The following is a 25,149-nucleotide window of genomic DNA, read 5'->3' as shown; positions in this document are numbered from 1 at the left end:
TCAATGTTGTGAACTTATTTTCCCTCTTCTTCTCTTTAGTATCTCTTCTAATGCTAACCGACGTTTTTGCATTGAATGGGACTTTGGTGTTTTAAGTTTGGATTTTTCAATTTCTGATTCTTTCACCTTTTCATGTTTCTGCTTAGCTACTTTCTATACCTCTCGATGCCCTAAATGTATTTCACTCTCTCTTCTTTTTCTATCTCCTTCAATGCTTTACCATGTTTCTACAATGTATTGGACTTTTGCACTGTAAGCTTGGATCATTCTTTTGTTGTTTTTTTTTATCTTATTGAATTGGATCATTACTTTTTGCTGGTGTTATCATTCCACTTTAATATCTCATGTCACTTAAGTTAGTTTCTTGGAACATTAGGGGTCTAAATTCTCCTATCAAGAGACAGAGAGTTTTATCACACTTGGCTAAGTTGAATGCTGATATTGTTTCCTTACAGGAAACCCACCTCACAGATATTGAATCTCTAAAATTGAAAAAGGGTTGGGTGGGTGAGGCTTATTTTTCTCCAGGAGATGGCAAATGAAATGGAGTGGTGGTACTATGTCGTAAATCCTTACCAGTTACATTGTTATCGCAAGAATCAGACGATGAAGGGAGGTGGCTCATTGTTAAACTATCACTAAAAGGTGTTTTAATTTCTCTTCTCAATGTTTATGCACCTACGGGTGGAGATGCTTCCTTTTGGCCTGCTTTGGCAAAACATATCTCTCATTGTATTGAAGATAATTTTATTTTAGCTGGAGACTGTAACCGGGTGTTTGACTCCTTTTTAGATAGACGTTCAAAAGTATCCTTCGCACCCAACTAATCACACAAATCTTTTATTCACACTATACATCAACATAAAATGCTTGACGCTTGGCGCCTTTGCAACCTGACTACTACAGAATATTCCTTCTATTCCTCAACCCACCATACCCAAATAAGAATTGAATATGTTTTTGTATCTCATAACATTTCACAATCCCTTACACATGCAGAAATTGGCCCTATTCTTTTATCGGATCATGCACCGGTTTCCATTAACTGTGATATACTCCCCAGGAATAACACTCCTAGAAAATGGCGTTTTAATAATGCACTCCTTTTAGACCCCAAATTCACTACAGCTTTTGCTTCATTCTCTACGGAATATTTTGAAAGGAATAACACAGATTCCCTATCTCCCGCAATCATTTGGGATGCCTTTAAGACATCAGCAAGAGATTTTATTTTAGATTACGTAGCAAACAAATGAAAAGCTGCGCGTAAAATTACTAAAGACCTTCTTCAAGACATCAAGGCATTAGAACATTCATATAACACATCACACTCAGAAGAATGTTTAAAGACCCTCATTAATGCTAAGTTGGAGTTTACCAAAAAATCAACAGAAGAGGCTTCACTTTATTTATTAAAATCCAGCGCAAAATTTTATTGAGGTAAAAACAAGGCAGGAAAAATTTTAACCAATGACTTAAATATTCGCCAAAACAAATTAAACATTGAATCTGTCTTTGATGAGCACTCAGTCTTAAAATTTAAACACGCTGAAATTTTACATGAATTCTCTCTCTTTTACAAATCTTTATACTCATCAGAAATCCAGCCTAGAGATCATTTACTATCGCAATTCTTTTCTAACATCCAAAAGCCTCAACAGGCCCCTTTGGATCTTTCCCCCTTAGAATCGGACCTTTCCCAGCATGAACTTTTAAAAGCCCTTCAGAATCTCAAAAAAGACAAAGCTCCTGGCCTGGATGGCTTTACCGTTGAATTCTATACCCATTTTTCTACGCTTTTAATACCTAAACTACATTCACTTATAAATTTCTTTTGCACCTCTAAAAATTCTTCTGGATCATTTTCCAAAGCTCATATCTGTCTTATCCCTAAAGAAGGTAAAGACTCTAAATATTGCAATATCTACACACTTATTTCGCTGGTCAATATTGACTATAACATTTTCTCTAAAGCCTTAGCTATACGTCTTGACTCTTACCTCCCAAAGTTACTAGGTAAGGAACAATCTGGCTTTGTCAAAGGGAGAGTCATTACAGACAACACACGGCTCTTTTTTGATATCTTATCCAAATCCTCGCATCTTCAATCAATCAATCAATCAATCAAAGCATTTATATAGCGCACTACTCACCCAGAGGGTCTCAAGGCGCTAGGGGAGGGGGGTCCGCTACTGCTCGAACAGCCAGGTCTTGAGTTGCTTCCTGAAGGCAAGGTGGTCCTGGGTCAGGCGGAGGTGGGTCGGGAGGGAGTTCCATGTCTTGGCGGCGAGGTAGGAGAAGGATCGTCCCCCTGTGGTGGCTCTTCGAATGCGGGGGACGATGGCGAGGGCGTGGCCGGTCGATCGAAGCTGGCGTTTGGGAGCGTAGAAGTTGAGGCGGCTGTTGAGGTATCCTGGTCCTTGGTTGTGTAGGGCTTTGTGTGCGTGGGTGAGGAGTCGGAAGGTGATTCTTTTGTTGACCGGGAGCCAGTGCAGGTCTCTCAGGTGTCCGGAGATGTGGCTGCGGCGGGGGATGTCCAGATGAGTCGTGCTGAGGCGTTCTGGATCCGCTGAAGTCTTTTCTGGAGTTTGGCGGTGGTGCCGGCGTAGAGGGAGTTGCCGTAGTCCAGACGGCTGGTGACGAGGGCCTGGGTGACCATCTTCCTGGTCTCGGTGGGGATCCACCGGAAGATCTTTCGTAGCATGCGCAGGATGTTGAAGCACGACGAGGAGACGGCGTTGACTTGTCTGGTCATGGAGAGGGAGGAGTCCAGGATGAAGCCCAGGTTGCGTGCGTGGTCTGTTGGTTTGGGTGTGTTGCCTAGGGTGGGGGGCCACCAGGAGTCGTCCCAGGCGGAGGGTGAGGCTCCCAGGATGAGAACTTCCGTCTTGTCCGAATTCAGTTTCAGGCGGCTGTTCTTCATCCATCTTGATTATCCTTTGGCGGCAATTGCACTGGATGCCGAAAAGGCTTTTCGTTGAGTGGAAATATTTATTTTATACCCTTAAATGGTTTGGATTTGGCCCCAATTTGATACATTTACTATCTCTTCTGTACTCCAATCCTCGCGCAGCAGTCTGTGCCAATGGCTTAATTTCCTCATTTTTTGACTTAGGCAGAGGGGTACGCCAGGGTTGTCCTCTTTCTCCTTTCCTTTTTAACTTGGCCCTTGAGCCATTTTTATCCAAATTACGTCAAAACCCAAACATGTATGGATTTCAAACCCCAAATGTTCACGTCAAACTCGCAGCCTATGCTGATGATATTCTCCTCTTTTTGTCCAAGCCAGAAGAATCAATTCCAGCTTTTTTAGTGGAGGTGAAATCTTATTCACTTATTTCCGGATACAAATTAAATAATGATAAGTGTGAAATATTACCGCTAACAAAACATACTTTTAGCTTACAATTTCAAGCTTCTCAATTTAAATGGAGTACAAATCATATTAAATATTTAGGTTTACACTTTACACCCTCAATTTCAGAAACGGTAACATTATGTATGAATAAGTGCCTTCAAAAGATCACAGAACTGACTTCTAAGTGGCATCCCCTTTATTTGTCTTGGTGGGGCTGCTTAGATAACATAAACATGATGTTATCACCCATAGTATTATACACTATCTCGAATATCCCAATCCCCATTACTTCTAAATTAATTAAAAAAATTAATTCCATTTTATTCTGTTTCTTATGGAATAATAAGAAATCTCAAATGTCTTTATTAAAACTAATCCGTCCTAAAACAGAGGGTGGAGTTAACTTCCCAGATTTCCAGGCTTATCACAAAGCTTTCTTACTGCGTCAGGCCTCTCTGTGGTTGCTTGACTCTGCAGATGATTGCCCTCTCTGGACTTCAATTGAGCGCCTGTTTATGTCTCCTTACTCATTTTGTGAATATCTTTCTTTTTCACGTAAGCCACAGTCCATTTCCTCTCCTGTACTGAAGTATACTTTCAAATTACTCAACTTACCGACCCGCTGTACTCTTCATTTTAAGGATTCCTTTTTGAATTCCACAATTTGGCATAATAAAGATCTATTGATCCATAATAGACCCTTTTATTGGAGGACTTGGAGAGATAGGGGTTTGATATGGATTCATCAATTATTCTTAAACTGCCTTTTGGTACGCTTATGCAGGTATTCAACTTACCGTCTTCCTTTATTCATAAATACAATATACTTAAACAAGCTGTATTGGAAGCCTATTCCCATCTCCCTGACATGCCCGCCATCTCCAATAATTCAGAACCCTCTTTTCGACTTAATGCCCTGTTAATGACCAAACCCAAAGCCTCTACTATTTACAAATACCTACAAGGCATTGACACTGATAGACAGAAAACAAAAACTGAAGAGGCTTGGGAAAAAGACTTTGCGGTATGCTGGCCACTCTCACTTTGGAAAGGCATCTGGTCCAAAATACGTAAGGCCTCTAGAGCAGCAAATACCACACAAACATTATTTTTCGTTTACAATAGACTTTTATTCATGCCAGCCATTTTATGTAAGCGTTTTTCAGCCACTCCGGACACATGTTGGACCTGCTCTTTCCCTAACGCTGATCTGTTTCATATGCTATTCATTTTTCCTCAAGTACAAACTTTTTGGAAGCAGGTATGGTCACAAATTAACTGGATTAATGATACTACATTTCCTTTTTCTGTTACACATATCTTCTTGGGTAGTCTCTCTTCTATTTGGGACGGGATTTCACTTAATGTTAAGATTATCGATTTATTGTTAGCGATTGCCTTTCAACAAATTGCTGTCAATTGGAAAGACTTCTCGAAGATTTCATACAGAGCTTGGTGGTACACTGTTTGCCATAATCATAGGTTGGACACTGCATTTGTATACCCACCTCAACTGGCTATAAAACGCGCTGACCTGCGGTCACCTGTTACAACATTTATTGACGATAGTGCCAAAAGATGTTCTTTGCCAAAACCGTCTCAACAGGAGGCTCCCAATCCACCCTGATTTCCCTAATTGTTCCATAAGTTTCTTTCATATTTCTTATATTGCATATATGTTTCATTTAATGTACATTGTTTTCTTTTATGTTTCACTTCTGTATTATCCGTCCAATTCCTTTACTTTCTAAGCAACAAAATTGGAATGTGATGTTGTTAGATTTATAACGCATACTTTTTATGGTCACCTTGTTTTCTTTTCAATAAAATTATTTGAACTAAAAGAAGAGTAAACAGCTTTCTACTTCTGCTCCTTGGCTCTCTGCTATGTCTAAAGTGGGGAATCGAAATGTCAAATATTAGAGAGGAAATGTCAGTGCAATTACCTGGAGGAAGACAAACTCAGCTATGAACTGACCCTTAAACAGTTTAGGGGGAAAAAAAATCTAAAGTCTGTCTGACACTAAGCAAACTAACGAAGCAGAAAATGCTCCTCAAACAATTTTCTAAATGTTTAACTCTCTTTTAAACCCGTCGGTAAGAAATCAATCCACTTCGTCATCAGAGGAGTTTGTCAACAATTTGTCTGAATAATTTTATGATAAAGTTTTCAGCATAAGCTCCAAATTCACAAATATTAAAGAAGTTGTGACTATAACACACTTGTCTGTCTCCTGAACACAAAACCCATTTGGGCTCCTCTTTGGATTTTTACCCACTGTCATCCTTAAAAGGGCATTTCAGTCCTTGAACCCACAGAACAACTCCCTCTTTAACCTCTCTCTTTAGTCAGGCATAGTGCCATCTTGTTGGAAAGAGGCCCTCTTAAAAAAACCTAACCTGGATCCTACATACATATCCAGTTAACTATAGACCAATTTCTCTTCTCCCAGTCTGTGAGAAGATGCTGGAGTCAATGGTTAATCAGCAGATTATCAGTTACATTGAGGAAACTAATGTCTTTCATCCTTCACAATCTGGCTTCCGTGCTGGCTTCAGTATGGAGTAGGTACCCCTAGAAGTGATAGATTTTAATTAATTAATTAATTAAAACCCGAATTGACCTGGCACAAATACCATAGTGATCCTACTTTATATGTTTGCTGCTTTCGAATCGAAGTCGAATCACATTTTATTACAAAGGCTGGAGAATGCAGGAATACCCCGTACCATTTGGAAATGGTTAAAATCTTTCCTTTGCAACCCAAAGCAAGCAGTACATCTTTCCCCTTTTACCTCAGGCTACAGAGAGGTTAATTATGGAGTAACACAGGGCTCTGCCCTTAGATTAAGTCTCTTTGACCTTTATATGGCCCCCTTGCTGCCATCGTGCAAGCTTGGGGCTTTAACATGGTGTCTAATACCCAGTTGATGTAAGCCTTCAAACACCTGGATGTCTCTGTTGCAGCTAACATTCAGGGCTGCCTATCAGCATTGCTGGAGTGGATGCATGAAAGCTGTCTCTGCTTAAACTCGGAAAAGACTGAGATTCTAATATTTGGTACATACTCTATATTGGAGCTGTTTTATCTCTGGCTTACATTACTGGGCCAAAGTCCGTCACCGTCCACTACAGCCAAAGATCTGGGAATAAAACTAGACAATTCACCATCTTTTAAGCCACACGTTAATACCATCACAGGAGTCTGCTTTTCTTTGTTGAAATCTCTAAGAAAGACACTTAAATTTCTGCCTGAACATACTCTAAAAATGATCACCCATTTGTAGATTACATTACTCGATTATGCTAACGTGTTGCTTCTCAGATCTCCTCAGGCACTGATAAATAGACTATAGCAGGTTCAGAATGCAACAGCCAGATTGGTTTTGAATATTCCTAAACGTCAATACGGAATGGCCTGAAAATCCTCCACTGGCTTCCTATCAACCAAAGAATAACATTTGAAAGCTCTTATGATAAAGTTTAGCACCACTCAAATTAAAGGCCCGTCCTACATCTGTGACAAGATTAGGACATACCCTTCCCGCAGAGTACTTCGTTCAGCCAACCAAAATTTGCTATGCATCCCAAAGATCAACAAAGCAAGAGCAGGAGGTTATTCCTTTCCTTTTCTGGCCCCAATACTTTGGATTCTTCTCCCTGAACATGTTAGGAGTTCAACAATGGAGGCTACTTTCAAGATCCTTCTAAAAACGTACCTCTTCAGAGAGACTTAATATGTGCCTGCCCTTTATTCTGAGGCTTCTTCTTTTGATATAACCTAGTGCTGGGATGTTCCTTTTGAAACAGCTGTTGCACTTTATAAACTAATTCATTCATTCAGTCAGTACTAACTAATTGCAGTTGTGAGGCATATTCTTAATCTAGGCACTTGTATAAAGCAATCTTTCTTTTATTTCATTTAAAGCACACTGCCCCTGTAACTACTAAAGGGAGACAAGAGCATAGCTCATCCTGTTGTAATAAACACTCCCAACTCCAACCCAGTAGCTTGGGTTGGTGGGAACATGAGTAATGGGATGAGGAAGATATTATCACAATAATGCTAATTACTGATAAGTAATCTTAACAATACCATCTGCTTCCATATTCCTTGTTCCATTACTATTTGCAGGCATACTCAAGCAATAATCAGACAGAAATATAACAGTATAAAAGACACATTTCATACTGAACAAAACGTTTAATAAGACATAAAACTGCCTTACAAAAACAAATGATGGTACATTCTTTGAATTCCGAAGCTTAGTACCAAACTGTAACTCCGAGCATTGAGCAACATTTAGGGCATAAGTATCAATATTATGAATAGCGATAACCTAATTGCGATTTTCTGTGAATCACACTTAGAAAATCACTATTCCTAATATATGAAACTCAAAGTTTCATTTAGTGCTCCCTAGTGGGTCACAAATTATCTCCCTCATGAATATTAATGAGGTAGGTCGTAATATGCGCCCCACTGGGAATCAACGCCACCACAGGCATGGTGCTCTGCTGAGGTCAGCAGACCAACATGTGTGGGATTGCTTTAAAATAAAGCAGTCTTTCTTTTAAAATGCAATCCGTTTTCCTTAAAAAAGAAAAAAATAGATCGTGTTTAAAAATAAAAGTTTAATTCTTTTTCTTTTGTTTGTTTAGGAAGATGCAGTGGTCCCGTAGACCACTGCCTTCTCTTAAATATACTTTTGTTTTACATTCACAAATGGAAAGGGGTCCCAAATAGGCCCCTTCCCATTTGCGAATACATTACCACTACACTTCTGTGGCCGGCAAATTATTAATGTTTTGCAACCGGAATTCAGTCGAAAAACATTAATTTATTTGGGAGGGATGCCCCTTCCAAATACCAAATCAGTATTTGGTTGCAATCCAAAACTGTGATTCGGTAACATGCTTCCGAATCGCAGTTTTGATTTGATACATACCAAAATGGTTTTTTGCAGTCACAAATGGGCCAATTCTACAAATCGACTCATTTGCAACCTCAAAAAACTTGATACATATGGAACTTTATCTAAATGTCTCACAAATGTGGATTGAGTTACCCAGATTGCTGCTGTACACATGTCTGTCATGGAGATTTCTCCCCATTCAGCCGAAGAGGCAGCCATGCTTCTACTTAATGGAACCTGAGTATTTCTAGGATGAGGAAGACTAGTGTAGGAAAGTAATCCTTTTTGCCCTGATCACCCCCATTTTGTGATGGATTCTGGTGGTTACTGGCTGAAATTGCCCTGGACTCTGCTAACTAGGCCCAGTGTCAGTGCTCTGTAGTCTAAAGGTATATGGTAATTGGTGTAATTGTAATCGACAAAGACAACCTACGTGTAAGTCCCTGGTACATGGTAGGGCATGTAGGTTTAGGGACCCCAGTGGACCTAATGCTCTTAAGTGTGCACTGATGTGGTATCTGGTGCCATTTTAAAGTTAGTCTTGCCTTGCAGGCTGGATTTAAAATAAAACTATGTCCAAATTCAACGTTGAAATTAAAAATTTCAAAGTTCAAACCTACCTTTATATTAATTATATGTCACCCCTAAGGTTTGCCCTAACTGCTCAAAGGGTAGGGTGCTTTGTTATAAAAAGCAGGGACAATATAGACGATGTTTTATATGCCCCAGTAAGGAAAAGTAATTTTTCCCTAATGTAGTGCTGCTAGGCCCATAAGCTAACATTAGGAAGGATTTATTTCATTTAATTAAGTCTGTCTTTGCATTGGAACTAGCTGGCAAGACCATTCAAAGTATCAGATTAGTGGTCATGTTAAATCCAGCAACTTGCCAAAGTTAGATTTAATGTAACTATTACAGGAAAGGAAGTAAGTAATGTGTTTATTGTACAGGTAATAAAAACCTTTACAAAAGTTGGCCGTCTCTTATAAAACAGTTGAACATCAATTTAAAAGGCTCATAGCTACAGTTAAGAACACACTTAAAATTGCAGAAGAGATCCACTTCAAAAGAACTCCACCAGAAATGCAATAGAGATCCTGGAAAGTAGTTTTAGAACGTACTATCCTGGAGTTACATAAAAAAGCACTGTAATAGTGTCTTCTGATTGGTCAGCCTTTGACAGCCTGAGTCAAGCTGCTCACTGGGTAGGTGTGAAGAGGCCTGGGGCTGCAACAATATAGTAAGCCATTTGGTGGGAGCAGTTTTGCTTCCTGAAGAAGACAGGGAGAGGAAGTGGGCTGTGGAGATAAGCTGGACTTCAAAAGCAGGAGAACAGATGTCATAGGACCCAGGAAAACCCCCAGCCAGATGGCATCCCCCTAATGATATTAGGAGAGGGGCTGGAATGGCAGTATAGTCAGATGCTTGGGTTGGATGACACCAAAACACACACCATGGAGAGAATTTCTTAATTTTGATTTTTGAGAGAACAGTGCATTCTGGGTCCCAAAAATGCCACACTTCGCAGGAACTGGTCATAGCAGAGGGAAGTAGCTTCAACCCTATTGGTTGGGGTGCCCCCCTCCTGCCAGCCTAGAATGGAGGATAAATATTGGAGAGCTGCAGGAGCTTCTCACATCACTGCCAGGAACAAAAGAAAAGAAAGACTGCCCTGCTGGACCCTTGGACTGCACTCCAGAAGACTTGCACCTGTTGCACTTACAAGGCTCCACAAAGAAAGGACTGTGCCTGACTCAGAGGAAAAGGAGTGGATTCCCTGTTCAGCAATAGGTACAACAGAGCTGGAAGAAGTCACCTGCGAAGTCTAAGAGAGGAAGACCCCAGCTGACCAGCTGCAACTGGATTTTCCTGGACTGCGCGGGTGCATTGTGGGAAATTGAGTCCTAACCCCCAAGATGCAATCCAGAGTCTCCGAACCCTTGGCTGGTACTACTGGACCCTTATTTTCCCCAAAGGAAACAAGAAACTGCAAGAACTCAAAGTTTGCAAACTTTCTGTAAAGGTTTTCAGGAAAGCTCCAGGAGGAGACTGGCTTGACATTGAGAGGCAAGCCACCGTTGTCGACTCACGAATTGGTCTGACCGTGCTGATTTGTCCAGAACCAAGAAACCCGAGGACTAGTTATCAAGAGAAAAGCTTCAAGCCGGAAGGTAAACATTTGACTGGGACCTACCCTAAAATCTATGCGACCCGTGCTCCATTGCCTTCAGCCTAAAACTTTGATTTTGTCCTGGTCCAACATGATCAGAATGTATTAAATGCTTGACACATACCTGTCTCCTAAGTTAAGCCTGGCTGCTGTTTTGGTAAACTACCAAGGGTTAAGCAAGTATTAATTTACTGAGACATGACTGGACCTATTAGTGATTGTGGTACGTATCACTTGCTGAGGCTGATTACTCCCACCTTCTAATAACCCACTTTCCTACAACTAGCTTTAACATAAGTCATCAAAATCACATTCTTCACCCACCAACCTAAAGTCAAAATGGAAGCTTTAGTACCTTAATTTACCTGTTCAAATTTTACAGATAAACAATCACATTTTCTGAAATTGACAGAGCTGGACAGATAGACTTTGGCAGCCCTAATCACATCCAGAGTATCATCATTGTCATTCAGAATCCAAAAGAGGAAGAATAATCTCAGATGAACTGTTGACCTAAGCTTAAAATTATAATGTCTTAAAAATCGCTAAGATTGGGAGAACAACACTAAAAAGCTTTTAACGTACTTATACATCCAGCAGTAGCTGTAGATAATAATCCAGAAGCAATGAAAGTTCAACATTTTACTCAAATGTTTCTACTCTTCGGTCTTAGAATATCAAAACCTTTAAATCACCTGAAGAGCCAACCTTCAATTTTAAACCACCTAGAAGAATGAAATGCTTAGACGGACACCCACTGGAGTCTTAAGGTAGCAGTAGCACCACCCTTATCAACACCTTCCAGCAGGACTGGCATACGATTATCTAGGGAACAAGACCAGGGAATACATCCTTATCTCCACACTACCTTGAGCAGGCGGACCAACGATGAGCATAAGCTTTTCTAGTAGATTCTCTCCTTGATCCCTGAATTGGATTAGCTAGAGATAAGGAAGGCATCATCTCTTAAGCCATTACCTTTCAACTTCAAAACCGCTAATCTTAACTTTTGTAGAACCTAGACTGACAACAGTAGAGGAGAGACAAGGGGATATGGATGAAAAGAAATCAACTCTAACTATTCCACTGACAACTCAGTAGAGGGAACCAATTTCTTCTCTATCAATATGGGCAGATAACAACTACCTCCGCTTCATCCCTCTTCCTTTTCACTAGAAGACAAGGAATTAGAGCAGTGGGAGGAGCGGCAAAAAACAGATCCCTTAGATTACAGTGATGTCAAATCATCAACCCCCCACGGCTTGGGAGTCCTGAAATCTTGCAAAAACTGATGCAGGAAAAGTATTGTGACTGTCTGGAAAGAGATCCACCTCTGGCCTGCAACTAATTTCCCTACAATTCAGACTTGAAACTCAGATTTTGTAATAACAAGAATACTTTGCTCAAACAATCAGCCTTCTGATTCTCCCCCTCCCTTATTTGAACAGCTCTGATGGAAAGCAGATTCATTTCTGCCCAGCTGAAAATGTCCTAAACTCAAAGACTGAGGGATGCTGAACCCATCCCAAATTGTCTGTTTAAACAAGATATGGCTATCATGTTGTCTGTCCTGACCAACACATGTGCTCCTTTTATTTATTTTGAAAGAATTAAAGAGCCTCCCAAAACACCCTTAACTCTGTCCATTTTGACAAATGGTTCCATTGATGAACTGTCCAATTAACCTGAGCTGCCTGGGACTACAAAACAACTCCTCATTCTTTCTTGCTGACATCCATAGTCAACACCAACAGAGATTGGAATGACAGAGATACTCCTCTGTCCAGATTAGAGGATTTCAGCTACCAAGTCACCTGGGATACCAAATTGCCAGATACTGGAATTAGACATTAGAAATTTCCCATAGACGGATCTCAATGCTGCAGTATATAGGTTAGTAGAGGACCCAGATCTAGACAAGCCAAAGGCACAACATAGGTGAACTCTGTTTTCCGCTCCCTTTCATTTGTTTTTCTCTGTTCAAGCATGGTATGCATCTCACATCATCTGGATTCAAAGATCCTTTTAAGAAACCAGGGATTTAGGAGAAAATTCTCTCATTGCCGTCAATCATTGATTGAGCGTTCTTTTTAATACTGGAAGACTTTCTGGCTTAGCCCTTATTTTCTGCCGGTGCCTGCTAATCAAAGGGCTCCTTCCAGAGAACATTTGGTGTCCTGTGGGACTCCTTTCCTACCTGATATAGTCTTTGAAGATAATAATCATCCACTAGAGGCAGAATTCGCCAATAGGATGGTTTCTGTTTTCACAATTGTCCTTCATTAATGTTTGATTTCCTATATGATGGTGTAGACACTGACTAGAAAGAATGTAGGAAGTGTGAAAACCAGACTGAGGGGAAAAATCAAGTAAGAACATGTTTAGCTGACCATCGTGGCATTCAATTAATTTAAAAATTCTGTAGCCACAAAATGAAAACAAAAACATTGAGAAAGTCAAAATGTCTGCTGTTGACTGCAAGCCTTTTGGCAATTCTTTTGTTTTGTCTTGGTTTTTTAAAAACATTATTGTTCTGGAAGTTGCCGGCCTCTCATCAATCTCAACAAAAAATTAGCTTAAGGCAAAAATTTAGTTATGGTCTTAAAGAAAGCACACATTGCCATAGTACTCCATTTCACATAATTACTTTGTGTGTTGATAGCTCTTTCTGAAAGGGCAACAAGGAGTAGCTCAAAGTGAGTTCAACCAGTGGCTGAAGTGGGCTGACACATTGCCCCTTGATGCATGCTGGAGTGGGTGGAATAAAAATGTGAAAGACAGAGCTACAGACTAATGGACGAAGTCTGGTGGAAAATCCCCATAGGTTATTATGGTATAATTTTGGCAAAGTAAAAATGGCTAACACACACTTAAAGATGCCAACATAATTTCTGTCATAATTTCAAACTGGGAAGAATTTACCAAAATCTTGATTCTAGATAAAATGGGTGAAAATAATATTGCCAGAAAATGTGACACTTCATTTGAATTTTTTTGCTGCATAGTTTAGAAACAATGCTGCATATTTTGGTCTAGCATGCCACATAACTTTAGTAGCCCTGACTAAGTTAAAGCTCGACCGAGTGGGTATGGAGCTTTCATTTTGATAATGAAACCCATATTTCACAAGCAACCATGAAATAGTTCCCATGTATATGGGTTTACACACCACTGCATGTTTTGCAATAAAAGCACTTAAAGATATAAAGTCAATTACCTGCAACTTTGGAATGATCTGCACTATATATATGTATATAATATATATATCTATATATATATTCACTTAAAAAACCATAGGTTTCACACATGTTATAGTTAGCTGGGCATTTTCCTCATGAAAAACCAATGAAATTCCCCCGTTATAGTTAGTGCAGGCAACTATAACTCACGCGACCGTAATCCGCTGCTGATGACGTCAGATATTACATCACTGTAATTACACATTTATATACCCATGTCTTCTTCCTTTTTTTTTTAGCTATACATATATTTTTTTTTTTTTTTTCAGAAAGACACATATGTCATCAGTGATGTAATATCTGACGTCATCAGCAGCGGATTACGGTCGCGTGAGTTATAGTTGCCTGCACTAACTATAACGGGGGAATTTCATTGGTTTTTCATGAGGAAAATGCCCAGCTAACTATAACATGTGTGAAACCTATGGTTTTTTAAGTGAATTTGCAAGGTTTTTTAAATGCTAATTCCTAACTATAACGTGTGTGAAACCTATGGTTTTTTCAGTGAATTTGTACGGTTTTTTAAATGCTAAGTTACTGTACGCCGTTCGTGCCGTGCGCGCACGGTGCGCTTCGCGCACGGTGCGCGCACGGAGGGCACGCGGTGCGCTTTGTGCACCGCGCGCCCACTTCAAGCAGTTCGTTCCGTGCGCGCACGGTGAGCACGCGGTGCGCTTTGCACACCTCGCGCCCACTTTACGCAGTTAGTGCCGTGCACGCACGGTGCACTTTGCGCACCGTGCATGCACGGTGGGCACGCAGTGCGCTATGCGCACCGCGCACCCACGTTACGCTTAATGGGCCATGTACGCACGGTGCACTTCGCGCTCCGTCCGCACAAGGAGGACACATGATACGCTTTGTTGTTAAGGGTTGTGGTATACTTTGTAAACTGTGTTGTGAGCCATGCTCAAATACTGTGCTGCGCACAGCATTTGCACACGGGGGTGTTGATATTGCAATTTTCAGTTTTAAAGCATATATACCGTGCGCGCACGCTGCGCGAACCTCACGGAATTTTTTTTAATTCGATTGTGCGCGCACGCTTCGCGCACTCGGCGATTTTCCAAAAATAATTAATTTTTTTTAATTGCCCTAGGGGGACCTCCTGGGACCCCTTGACCCCTGCTAGGGGGTCAGGAACTGTTCAGCTTGCCCCCTTTACATGTTTTTCTCCTTTATGTTTCAACACCCTCTCAGTGGCGACCGACACTTCCTGGTTTCGACCGATTCGAATGTTTACTAAGATGTAACAACCAATCAGAAGTGCGCTCGTGGACGGCCGAGTGCGCGCACTCTGCGCGCACGCTGCGCGCACTCTGCGCGCACGCTGCGCGCGTACAGATATATATATTGATTTAAATGCTATTTTCTCAGAAAATACTGAACAGATTTACACCAAACTTGCAAAAGGCACCAAACGGACCTTATGGCTACCTCTCTGCCAAATTTCACGTAATTCTGTTCAGCCGTTCGGGCTGTAGCTGCGACTAAAGTCCCTATGGAAAAATCCATGGGGAAAACGTGTTTTGGGACCCCCCTTTTTTCTCGGCCCCCGCTTGACGAATCACCCCGAGACTTTCAGGGTAGGAGCGGAGCGGAGCGCCCCATTAGTTTTGAAAATTTCGCGAAGATTTGTCAATCGGCGCCAAAGTTATTCAAAATAGAATTTTGAGATTTCCTATGGAAACTCGGTCCTAACTATAACTATCTACTGGCGACCGCCAGTAGATAATATATATATATATATATGTATATATATATATATATATATATATATATATATATATATATATATATATATATATATATGTATATATATACGCACACACATATATATACATATATGCATTCTAATTATTTTGGACAACTCATTAGTTTGATCTCCGGAATTTCTACTTTCAAAACAATTGACAATCTCTTTGGGATAAATACGAGAAGTGAGTATGTGTTTTGGACACTTGTTGAGTATATAGGAGGAACTCTGATACGTACAGATTTTATGAGTTACTTCTGTGCTCTGATAATACATTTCAGAACACCATTGAGTTACATATCTGAGTCGCATCCTACAAAATACATGAAGAAGCAGGATCGGCCACTATCACAGGCATTATTTCTTGTCTGGAAAGGTTAGTTGTCAAACGAGTCTTTAGATGAATGGTTGCGTGTTTCACTGGTTGTCGCGGGTGTCTACCTTTAAGCGTTTCACTAATTGAGTTTTTTGCACAATGAGGTTCTGGGTCTATGTTTTTTGATCACTCTTTCTTCTTTTTTATGTTTTTATAATCTATAGGAACACTTTTGTTTGCTTTCTGGAATTAGATTTCTCTGATCACGGGAATCACCATTGAATTGTTTTTAATTAGAACATTAAGTCTCTATTTTGGGATGCTTCTTTTTCCTTCTTAATTCACCCAATATCCATAAAGAGTCTGTTCACGAATTATGGTTGGATAAGACTTTCTAAATATGAAGTTCAACAGTCTGTATGAATTGTTGTTATTGTTCTTACAGTCTTGAGGAAGTCACTGGATGTAACGAAACACGTGTTGGCTGTTCTCGTGCATCTTGATCAGGACTGTACAACTGTGAATTTTTTGTACAGTATTTCCCCATCTGTATGTTCTCTGTAACAGGGGTTTTTTCACAGTCTTGATTGAATTTGTGATGTTTCAAAAGTAAAGAAAGTATTTTGCACAACCTATCTTTGTTGTTTGCCAGTGATATATTGATTAGATAGTTTTGTGAAGTCAGCTTATCAAGGTTTTACATGAGAAAGGATTTGATATTTAGAGTGCCGGGGTGTAACTAGGTTATTCTGTATTGCACAGTGACTGTTGGCAGTACCTGTGCATTTGTGTACCCAAGGTAGTAGGGTAATTTTTTTTACCCTTAGTGGCACCTTAAACAATTGTTCTATTGCTTAGGTTAAATATGAAAATTAACCATATTTGTGACTGTCCAGTCTGATTGCATACCTTTCTGAAGTGCGACCTCCTAAAACACTGCTACCGCTTTTTGTATTGTAATATAAATTTGCTAAAAAAAACAAAGGTTACAGGGGTGTTATAGTTAGGCTCAGATTTCACTCATACAAAACCAGTGAAATTCAGCAGTTATAGTTACCTGAGCTAACTGTAACTTACGCCCCCGCAATGCCCTGCTTACGACCTTGCATATTACATCACATGGCCATCTTAAATGACATCACCGATGACATCATGCAGAGATTGTGAGTATTTTCATTATGTTTTTGTGTGTAAACAAACATACTAAGGTACCACAAAAGTTAAATTAGTTTACTTTGTGTACTATTAATGAGTGATTCCTTTTTTTAACATAGTTTATGTGAGTCTTTGTGTGACCGTGTGTATTCATATATGAGTGGGTATCTGAGTGGCTGTATGGGTGTATTAGTGGGGTTTTGAGTAGCTGTGTAGGTGACTTAGAGTTGTGTAAGTGGCTGAATGGGTGGGTGAGTGAGTGAATGGCTGTGCGAGTGCCTATATGGGAGGGTGAGTGGGCGTGTCAGTGACTGTAAGGGTGTGTAAATGGGTGCCTGAATGGTTGTATGAGTGAGTGACTGGGTGTGTAAGTGGCTGTATTGGTGAGTGGCTGTTTGAGTAAGTGTTCAGTTAAATGAGTTGGTTTGAGATTGGCTATATGGAAGAGTGAGTGTCTATGGAATTGGCTGTATGGGTGAGTGAGTGGCTATGTTAGTGGTTGTATGGATCTGTGAATGGGTATGTAAGTGGTTGTGTGAGTAAGTGTGAGTGGTTGTATGGGTGAGTGAATAGCTCTGTTGAGAGGCTGTATAGGTGAGAGGTGTGGTGTAGTGGCCAGAGTGGCTGACTCCAGAGTTCGAGGCTCACGGTTCTATCCACGGCAGCAGCTCAGCATCATGTGACTCTGGGCAATAGCTCACTTAATCTCCCCGATGGCCCCCAGTGCCTTGAAACTCTTAAGGGGTGATATGTTCGCGCTTTACAAATACAAATTCTTATTATAATAACTGGGTGTGTCAGTAGTTGTATGGGTCAGTGTGTGGCTGTGTAAGTGGCTGTATGGATGACTGACTGGTTGTATGATCAGGCTCTATGAGTGAGTCAGTGGCTCTATGGATAAGTGAGTGGTTGTGTAAGTACTTGTATGGGTTTGTGAATGGGTATGTGAGGGGTTGTGTGAGTGTGTGATTGGGAGTATGAGAGGTTGTATGGGGATGTGAGTGGGTGTTTGAGTGGTTCTGTGGATGATGCCATCAGTGATGTCATTTGAGATGTCAACAGTGTTGTCACTGACCATGTCATGAGTGATATAATATGTGAGGTCATAAGAAGTGCATTGCGGAGGCGTAAAATATGGTTAGCTCAGCTAACTATAATTGCTGAATTTCACTGGTTTTGTAAGAGTGAAATCTGAGCTTAACTATAAGGTCCCTGTAACCTTTGTTTATATATATATATATACATATATACATATATATATTCACTTAAAAAACCATAGGTTTCACACAAGTTATAGTTAGCTGTACATTTCACTCGTAAAAAACCAATGAAATTCCACGTTATAGTTAGATCAGGTAACTATAACTTGCGCGCCCACAATAAACTGCTGATGACGTCACATATTACATCACTCATGACATGGTCAGTGACATCACTCTTCACATCAATGATGACATCTGAAATGACACATTGTGGATTGCGGTCGCGCAAGTTATAGTTACCTGATCTAACTATAACGTGGAATTTCATTGGTTTTTTACGAGTGAAATGTACAGCTAACTATAACTTGTGTGAAACCTATGGTTTTTTAAGTGAATTTGCAAGGTTTTTTAAATGCTAATTTCTAACTATAACGTGTGTGAAACCTATGGTTTTTTCAGTGAATTTGTACGGTTTTTTAAATGCTAAGTTATGTATTTATTTTTAATTTTTGCGCGCACGGTGCGCTTCGTGCACCGTGCGCTCGCTGTGGGCACGGTGGGGGGCTTCGCGCACCGAGCGCCCTCTTTGCGCATTTCGTACCGTGCACGCCTCGCCATTTTTTACAAAATATCAATTGTTTTTTTCTCCCTTGGGGGTCCTTAGATTTATATATTAAATGTGATTGTTAATTCTTTTTTTTTTTTTACCGTACGCGTACGGTAAGCTTACCGTACGCGCACTCCGCGATTTTTTTTTAAAATTATTAAATTTATTTTTCATACTTTTTGGTCCTTCGTGAACCCCCTGACGAATGCTAGGGGGTCTGCAACTCTCTTCGTTGCCCCCTTTTCATGTTATCAACCTTTGTTTTTCAGTGCGAGAGACAGAAAATGGCGGCCGATACTTTCTGATTTCGACCGATTCGAATGTTTACAGTCATGTAACCACCAATCAGAATTGAGCTCGCGCACGGCACCGTACGCGTACGGTAAGCTTACCGTAAGCGCACGGAGCGCGCTTACAGATATATATATTGATTTAAATGCTATTTTCTCAGGACCTACTGAACAGATTTACACCAGACCTGCAAAAGGCACATCCCTGACCTGAGGACTACCTCTCTGCCCAATTTCAAGTAATTCTGTTCAGCCGTTCGGGCTGTAGCTCGGACTAAAGGTCCTATGGAAAATGCATGGGGAAAACGCGTTTTGGGACCCCCCTTTTTTCTCAGCCCCCGCTTGACGAATCCCCCCGAGACTTTCAGAGTAGGAGCGGAGTGTAGCGCCCCATTAGTTTTGAAAAATTCGCGAGGATTCGTCAACCGGCGCCAAAGTTATTCCAAATAGAATGTTGCGGATTTCCTATGGAAACACGGTCCTAACTATAACTATCTACTGGCGACCGCCAGTAGATAATATATGTATATATATATATATATATATATATATTATCTACTGGCGGTCAACAGTAGATAGTTATAGTTAGGATCGTGTTTCCATAGGAAATCCACAACATTCTATTTGGAATAACTTTGGCGCCGATTGACGAATCCTCGAGAAATTTTTAAAATAGGTATTTATTTTTCAGAAAGACACATATTCACTGGATGATGTCATCAGTGATGTCATCAGTGATGTCATTTGAGATGTCATCAGTGATGTCATGAGTGATGTCACTGACCATGTCATGAGTGATGTAATATGTGACGTCATCAGCAGTGGATTGTGGTCGCGCAAGTTATATTTAGCTGAACTAACTACAACGGGGGAATTTCAATGGTTTTTTACAAGTGAAATGTCCAGCTAACTATAACATGTGTGAAACCTATGGTTTTTTCAGTGAATTTGCAAGGTTTTTAAAATGCTAATTTCTAACTATAACGTGTGTGAAACCTATGGTTTTTTAAGTGAATATATATATATATTTGTAGATATTTATATATATTAATATATATATATATATATATATATTTATATATATATATATGTGCAATCCTGGACAAAACATCTGTGGGGTAACCAGTTGTCTGAGGATTGAGTGCCGGGATGATCCTGAACCCAGAGCGTTTAAAAAAAATATATATATATATATATATATATATATATATATATGTTGTGATCAAGATCGCGGAGGCGATCGAAACGTGTCTGAGGCGGAAACTTGTCTAATTCAATATGACGATTAAAACAGAAAATATGGCACTTTGAAGCCGTCTGTGTCCAAATTGAGAAAAATCCTAATTTTAAGACTTTCGGTATTCACAGAAGGCATTTAGGAGTCCTAAAGTTAGGAGTCCTAACTATACTACTACTAAACTGAGAAAAATCCTAATTTTAAGACTTTCGGTATTCACAGAAGGCATTTAGGAGTCCTAAAGTTAGGACTCCTAACTTCTGTGAATACCGAAATGAGTAAGTGCCTTCTGTGAATACCAAAATGAGTAAGTGCCTTCTGTGAATACCAAAATGGTAGTAAGTTTAGGATTTTGTCTTAAGTTAGTTCTGTGAATCGGGCCCGAAGCATTCGTCAGTTTCTCCCAGGAAAAAGAACGCACAAACTCCTCTTCGTCTGTGAATACTTCTTTATTTAAAGTATTTAAAAGCTCCCTTTTGCTCTGTCATGACGCTTTTCGGCCGGAAAACAGCCTTGATCACATGAAGCAAACTTTGCGTGTGACAGTATTTAAAGTGAAAACACCCATATCACGTGATGGAAAGACATAAAGAGCATACTACAGATTGCGAAAGCAATGCCCTGCACTAGAAAACTAACAATCCTTATGTTTACACGAAATAAATAAAACGTTCGTAAACAGGCTTGATAAAATATCCGATCTTATACGTAGTTTATTGAAAAATAAATGTATAAAAAAAATAATAATACATACATAACTTAGCATTTTAAAAAAAACGTACAAATTCACTGAAAAAAACATAGGTTTCACACACGTTATAGTTAGGAATTAGCATTTAAAAACCTTGCAAATTCACTTAAAAAACCATAGGTTTCACACATGTTATAGTTAGGTGGATATTTCACTCGTAAAAAACCAATGAAATTCCACCGTTATAGTTAGTTCAGATAACTATAACTCGCGCGACCGCCACTCTATCACAAGGATGATGTCATCAGTGATGTCAAGAGTGATGCCACTGACCATGTCATGAGTGATGTAATATGTCACGTCATCAGCAGAGGATTGCGGGCGCGCGAGTTATAGTTATCTGAACTAACTATAACGGTGGAATTTCATTGGTTTTTTACGAGTGAAATATCCACCTAACTATAAAATGTGTGAAACCTATGGTTTTTTAAGTGAATATATATATATATATATATATATATATATTATCTACTGGCGGTTGCCAGTAGATAGTTATAGTTACAACCTAGTTTCCATAGGAAATCTCAAAATTCTATTTTGAATAACTTTGGCGCCGGTTGACGAATCCTCGCGAAATTTTCAAAACTAATGGGGCGCTCCGCTCAGCTCCTACCCTGAAAGTCTTGGGGTGATTCGTCAAGCGGGGGCCGAGAAAAAGGGGGGGTCCCAAAACGCGTTTTCCCCATGCATTTTTCCATAGGACCTTTAGTCGCAGCTACAGCCCGAACGGCTGAACAGAATTACGTGAAATTTGGCAGAGAGGTAGCCATAAGGTGAAGGAAGTGCCTTTTGCAGGTCTGGTGTAAATCTGTTCAGTATTTCCTAAGAAAATAGCATTTAAAATCATATCAATATCTATACGCACGCACTGTGAGTGCACTGTGCGCGCACCCTGCCGTGCACGAGCGCAATTCTGATTGGTTGTTAGATGTCCGTAAACATTCGAATCGGTCGAAACCAGGAAGTGTCGGCCGCCATTTTGTCTCTTGCAGTCTGAGGGGGTGAAAAAAAAGGTGGAGAATGTGAAAAGGGGGCAGAGTGGACAGTTCCTGACCCCCTAGCCTTGGTCAGGGTGTCACAGAAGGACCCCAAGCGAGAAAAAAAACAATTTAAAAAAAAAAAAAATCGCGAGGTGCGAACCGTGGGTGCTCGGTGCGCGAAGCGCCCAGAGTGCCCACAGCGCGTGCCCAGTGTGCGCGAAGAGCACCGTGCACGCACGGTGCGCGCACCTCGCGATTTAAAAAAAAATAAAAAAATTCACGGTGCGCGCACGGTGAAAAACCTGAAAAAAAAATTAATAAATACATAACTTAGCATTTAAAAAACCGTACTAATTCACTGAAAAAACCATAGGTTTCACACACGTTATAGTTACGAATTAGCATTTAAAAAACCTTGCAAATTCACTTAAAAAACCATAGGTTTCACACATGTTATAGTTAGCTGGACATTTCACTCGTAAAAAACCAATGAAATTCCCCCGTTATAGTTAGTGCAGGCAACTATAACTCACGCGACCGCAATCCTCTGCTGATGACGTCAGATATTACATCACTGATGACATATGTGTCTTTATAAAAAATAAATATTTGTAATATATGTATAGCTAAAGATTAATGGAAGAAGAAATGGGTAAATAAGTGTCTAAATACAGTGATGTAATATCTGACGTCATCAGCAGAGGATTGCGGTCGCGTGAGTTATAGTTGACTGCACTAACTATAACGGGGGAATTTCATTGGTTTTTTACGAGTGAAATGTCCAGCTAACTATAACGTGTGAAACCTATGGTTTTTTAAGTGAATTTGCAAGGTTTTTTAAATGCTAATTCGTAACTATAACGTGTGTGAAACCTATGGTTTTTTCAGTGAATATATATATATATATGTATATATATATATATATATATATCACTGAAAAAAGCAAAGGTTAATGTAACATGTAGCTAGGTGAAATATTCTATAAGAACGTAACGTTTTGAACAAGAAAAAACACAGACATTCCCTGGTTATGATTATAGTCATTTTATGTAACTATAACTTGTTTTATAAGGTAACTACAACTTGAGTCTCCGCCATTCACAGTTTTCTCATCAATAATTTCATTGCAATTGCTGCAGTGATATTATCAATGATGTCATAAAAGATGTCATGAGTGATGCACTATGTGGAGTAATTAGCAGTCCATAGTCAGCTATCTACAATTGTTGACCCTTAATTTTCCAAAAACGACCTAATGCATTTACACCAAATCACAAAAAGCATGTAAAGATCTAGCTTTCTGCCAATCTTGGTGTAATAACATTCAGTTGTTTTGGCTGTAGCACAGTTACAAATATCCCCATAAAAATTATATTGGGAAATTGTGTTTTGGGACCTGCCCCATTTGACAGAACACCTAAGAACTAACAGGGATGGAGCTGAGGTGTAGGTGTGATCCATTTTATTGATAGTAAAAGAACTAATATCTAAGTTGGTAAAGCAATACCTTAGATACAGTGGGTGGCCTAAGCATGGTACAAAGGTAAATCTACTAATATATAAATAGGTTCGTCTCTAGAGATAATCAGAAACAGGAATAGCTGAAGTATCCTTCCTAGAGCAAGATTTGCAGCTGGTTTGCAGGATTGTTTTCTATATTGAATCCTAAATAATGTAATATCCTTTGGATTTAACAGTTCCAAATACTTAAATTCCTAAAGATCCTTGAAAACAAGGGGCCCGATTCACAAAGGTAAAATAGGGTGAAAGTCTAACTTTACGACTTTCGGTTTTCACAAAGTGAATTTACTACTCGTAAATGCCCTTTGTGAATACCAAAAGACGTAAAGTTCAACGTTTGGTATTCACAAAGGGCATTTATGAATAGTAAATGCTCTTTGTGAATACCAAAAGTTGTAAAGTTAGACTTGCATCTCAGTTTACCTTTATGAATCGGGCCCACTGTAATCATCAATGATATTTACTTTAACTCATAAATAAATTTTACAAAACTTTTTTTATTGCCCGTTTAAAATCTGACATGGTTTTAGAATTATTATAAAGTTATAAAATATATATATTTCTTTAAAAATGGGACCTTATACCAATGTTAAGTTGATTACATAAAGGTTTTGATAAACAGTGTACACTCTTTAAAAATGTTATAAGCTACCTCAAGCAACTAGAACTTTATGATTTCCCAGATAGACTAACAGTATGTACCATTTCTGAGTTGGTGTTTTGTATGGCATGTATTGTTTTGGAACACTACATATTATGATATAATAAATTAATTATACATGTTGATTTGTGGGAACTATTCACCACAAGTCTGCCAAAGTACGAACACTTTCTGATTTATAATTTTCCATTTGTATGTGTGAAACCAGAAATAAAAAGAAACCTATAATAAGTTTACTACATACTTTTCAGGAGAAATATTTTAGTTACAAAGTTATAATGCAGTAAGCACCAGCTTCTAAAAAAAGATGTACTCTCAACACATGTATAAATCAACATAAGTACATTTATACATATGTATGATGCAGGATGTTTTGATGAGCTAAGATGACCTTAACTGTGGGACACTTTGTTTAGTCAAAAAGTTTTCTAAAGGAAATTTCCAGAAGGAGCAGGTGAAAATTCACAGGGTGGGAAGGCAAACTTGAAAATTTTGAAATTACATACGTCAGATTTGAATCTCTTCATCCTTCTGGCATGAAGTTGTGGAACGAGTTGCAGCAAAGGATGCAGGACAGACGACTGAGAGGACATGAATACAGACACATGAAAACATTGAACTGCTTACTTTGTGGGGTCATCATCTATCTACATGAAAAGATCATGCAAAAAATAAAATTACTGACAATGTATTCTGCACTGTAGCCTGGGGCACTCCTAAATAGTTTTCTATGAGAGTCAAATCTATTTAAAGGGGTTCATTTACCAATAAATCCTTCTCACTGTGTTCTATGTGTGTTCCTTCTTTATGGAATGAAAAAGACATGACAAGTTAATTCATTTGACGATCCTTACTAAAATAATGTGAGATCATACATTTGTCAATTTCCATAGAAAAATGTACCTGAAGGGGAAAGGATTGCAGGTATGGATATTCTTTTTCAGAATTATAGTTGCAACCTTCAATCATACTCTGTACTCAATTTATGT

The 25,149-nt window shown here is 39.4% G+C and overlaps 1 protein-coding gene across 3 annotated transcripts in view; it reads right to left on the bottom strand.

Annotated features, from left to right (window-relative positions):
- Positions 1–25,149, bottom strand: part of NMU (neuromedin U) — a 405,214-nt gene that overhangs the window by 143,115 nt on the left and 236,950 nt on the right. For 2 of the 3 annotated variants that reach the window (XM_085643295.1, XM_085643296.1), the window contains exon 7: positions 24,667–24,741. The exons of the other annotated variant lie outside the window; for it this stretch is intronic. In XM_085643295.1, the coding sequence (XP_085499421.1) occupies positions 24,667–24,741 (75 nt within the window). The remainder of the gene's footprint in view (positions 1–24,666; positions 24,742–25,149) is intronic. 3 annotated transcript variants of the gene reach the window in all.

The sequence above is a fragment of the Triturus cristatus genome, chromosome 2_2 (assembly GCF_964204655.1).
Source record: "Triturus cristatus chromosome 2_2, aTriCri1.1, whole genome shotgun sequence".
Lineage (NCBI taxonomy): Eukaryota > Metazoa > Chordata > Amphibia > Caudata > Salamandridae > Triturus > Triturus cristatus.
This window is presented reverse-complemented; position numbering and strand designations above follow the sequence as displayed.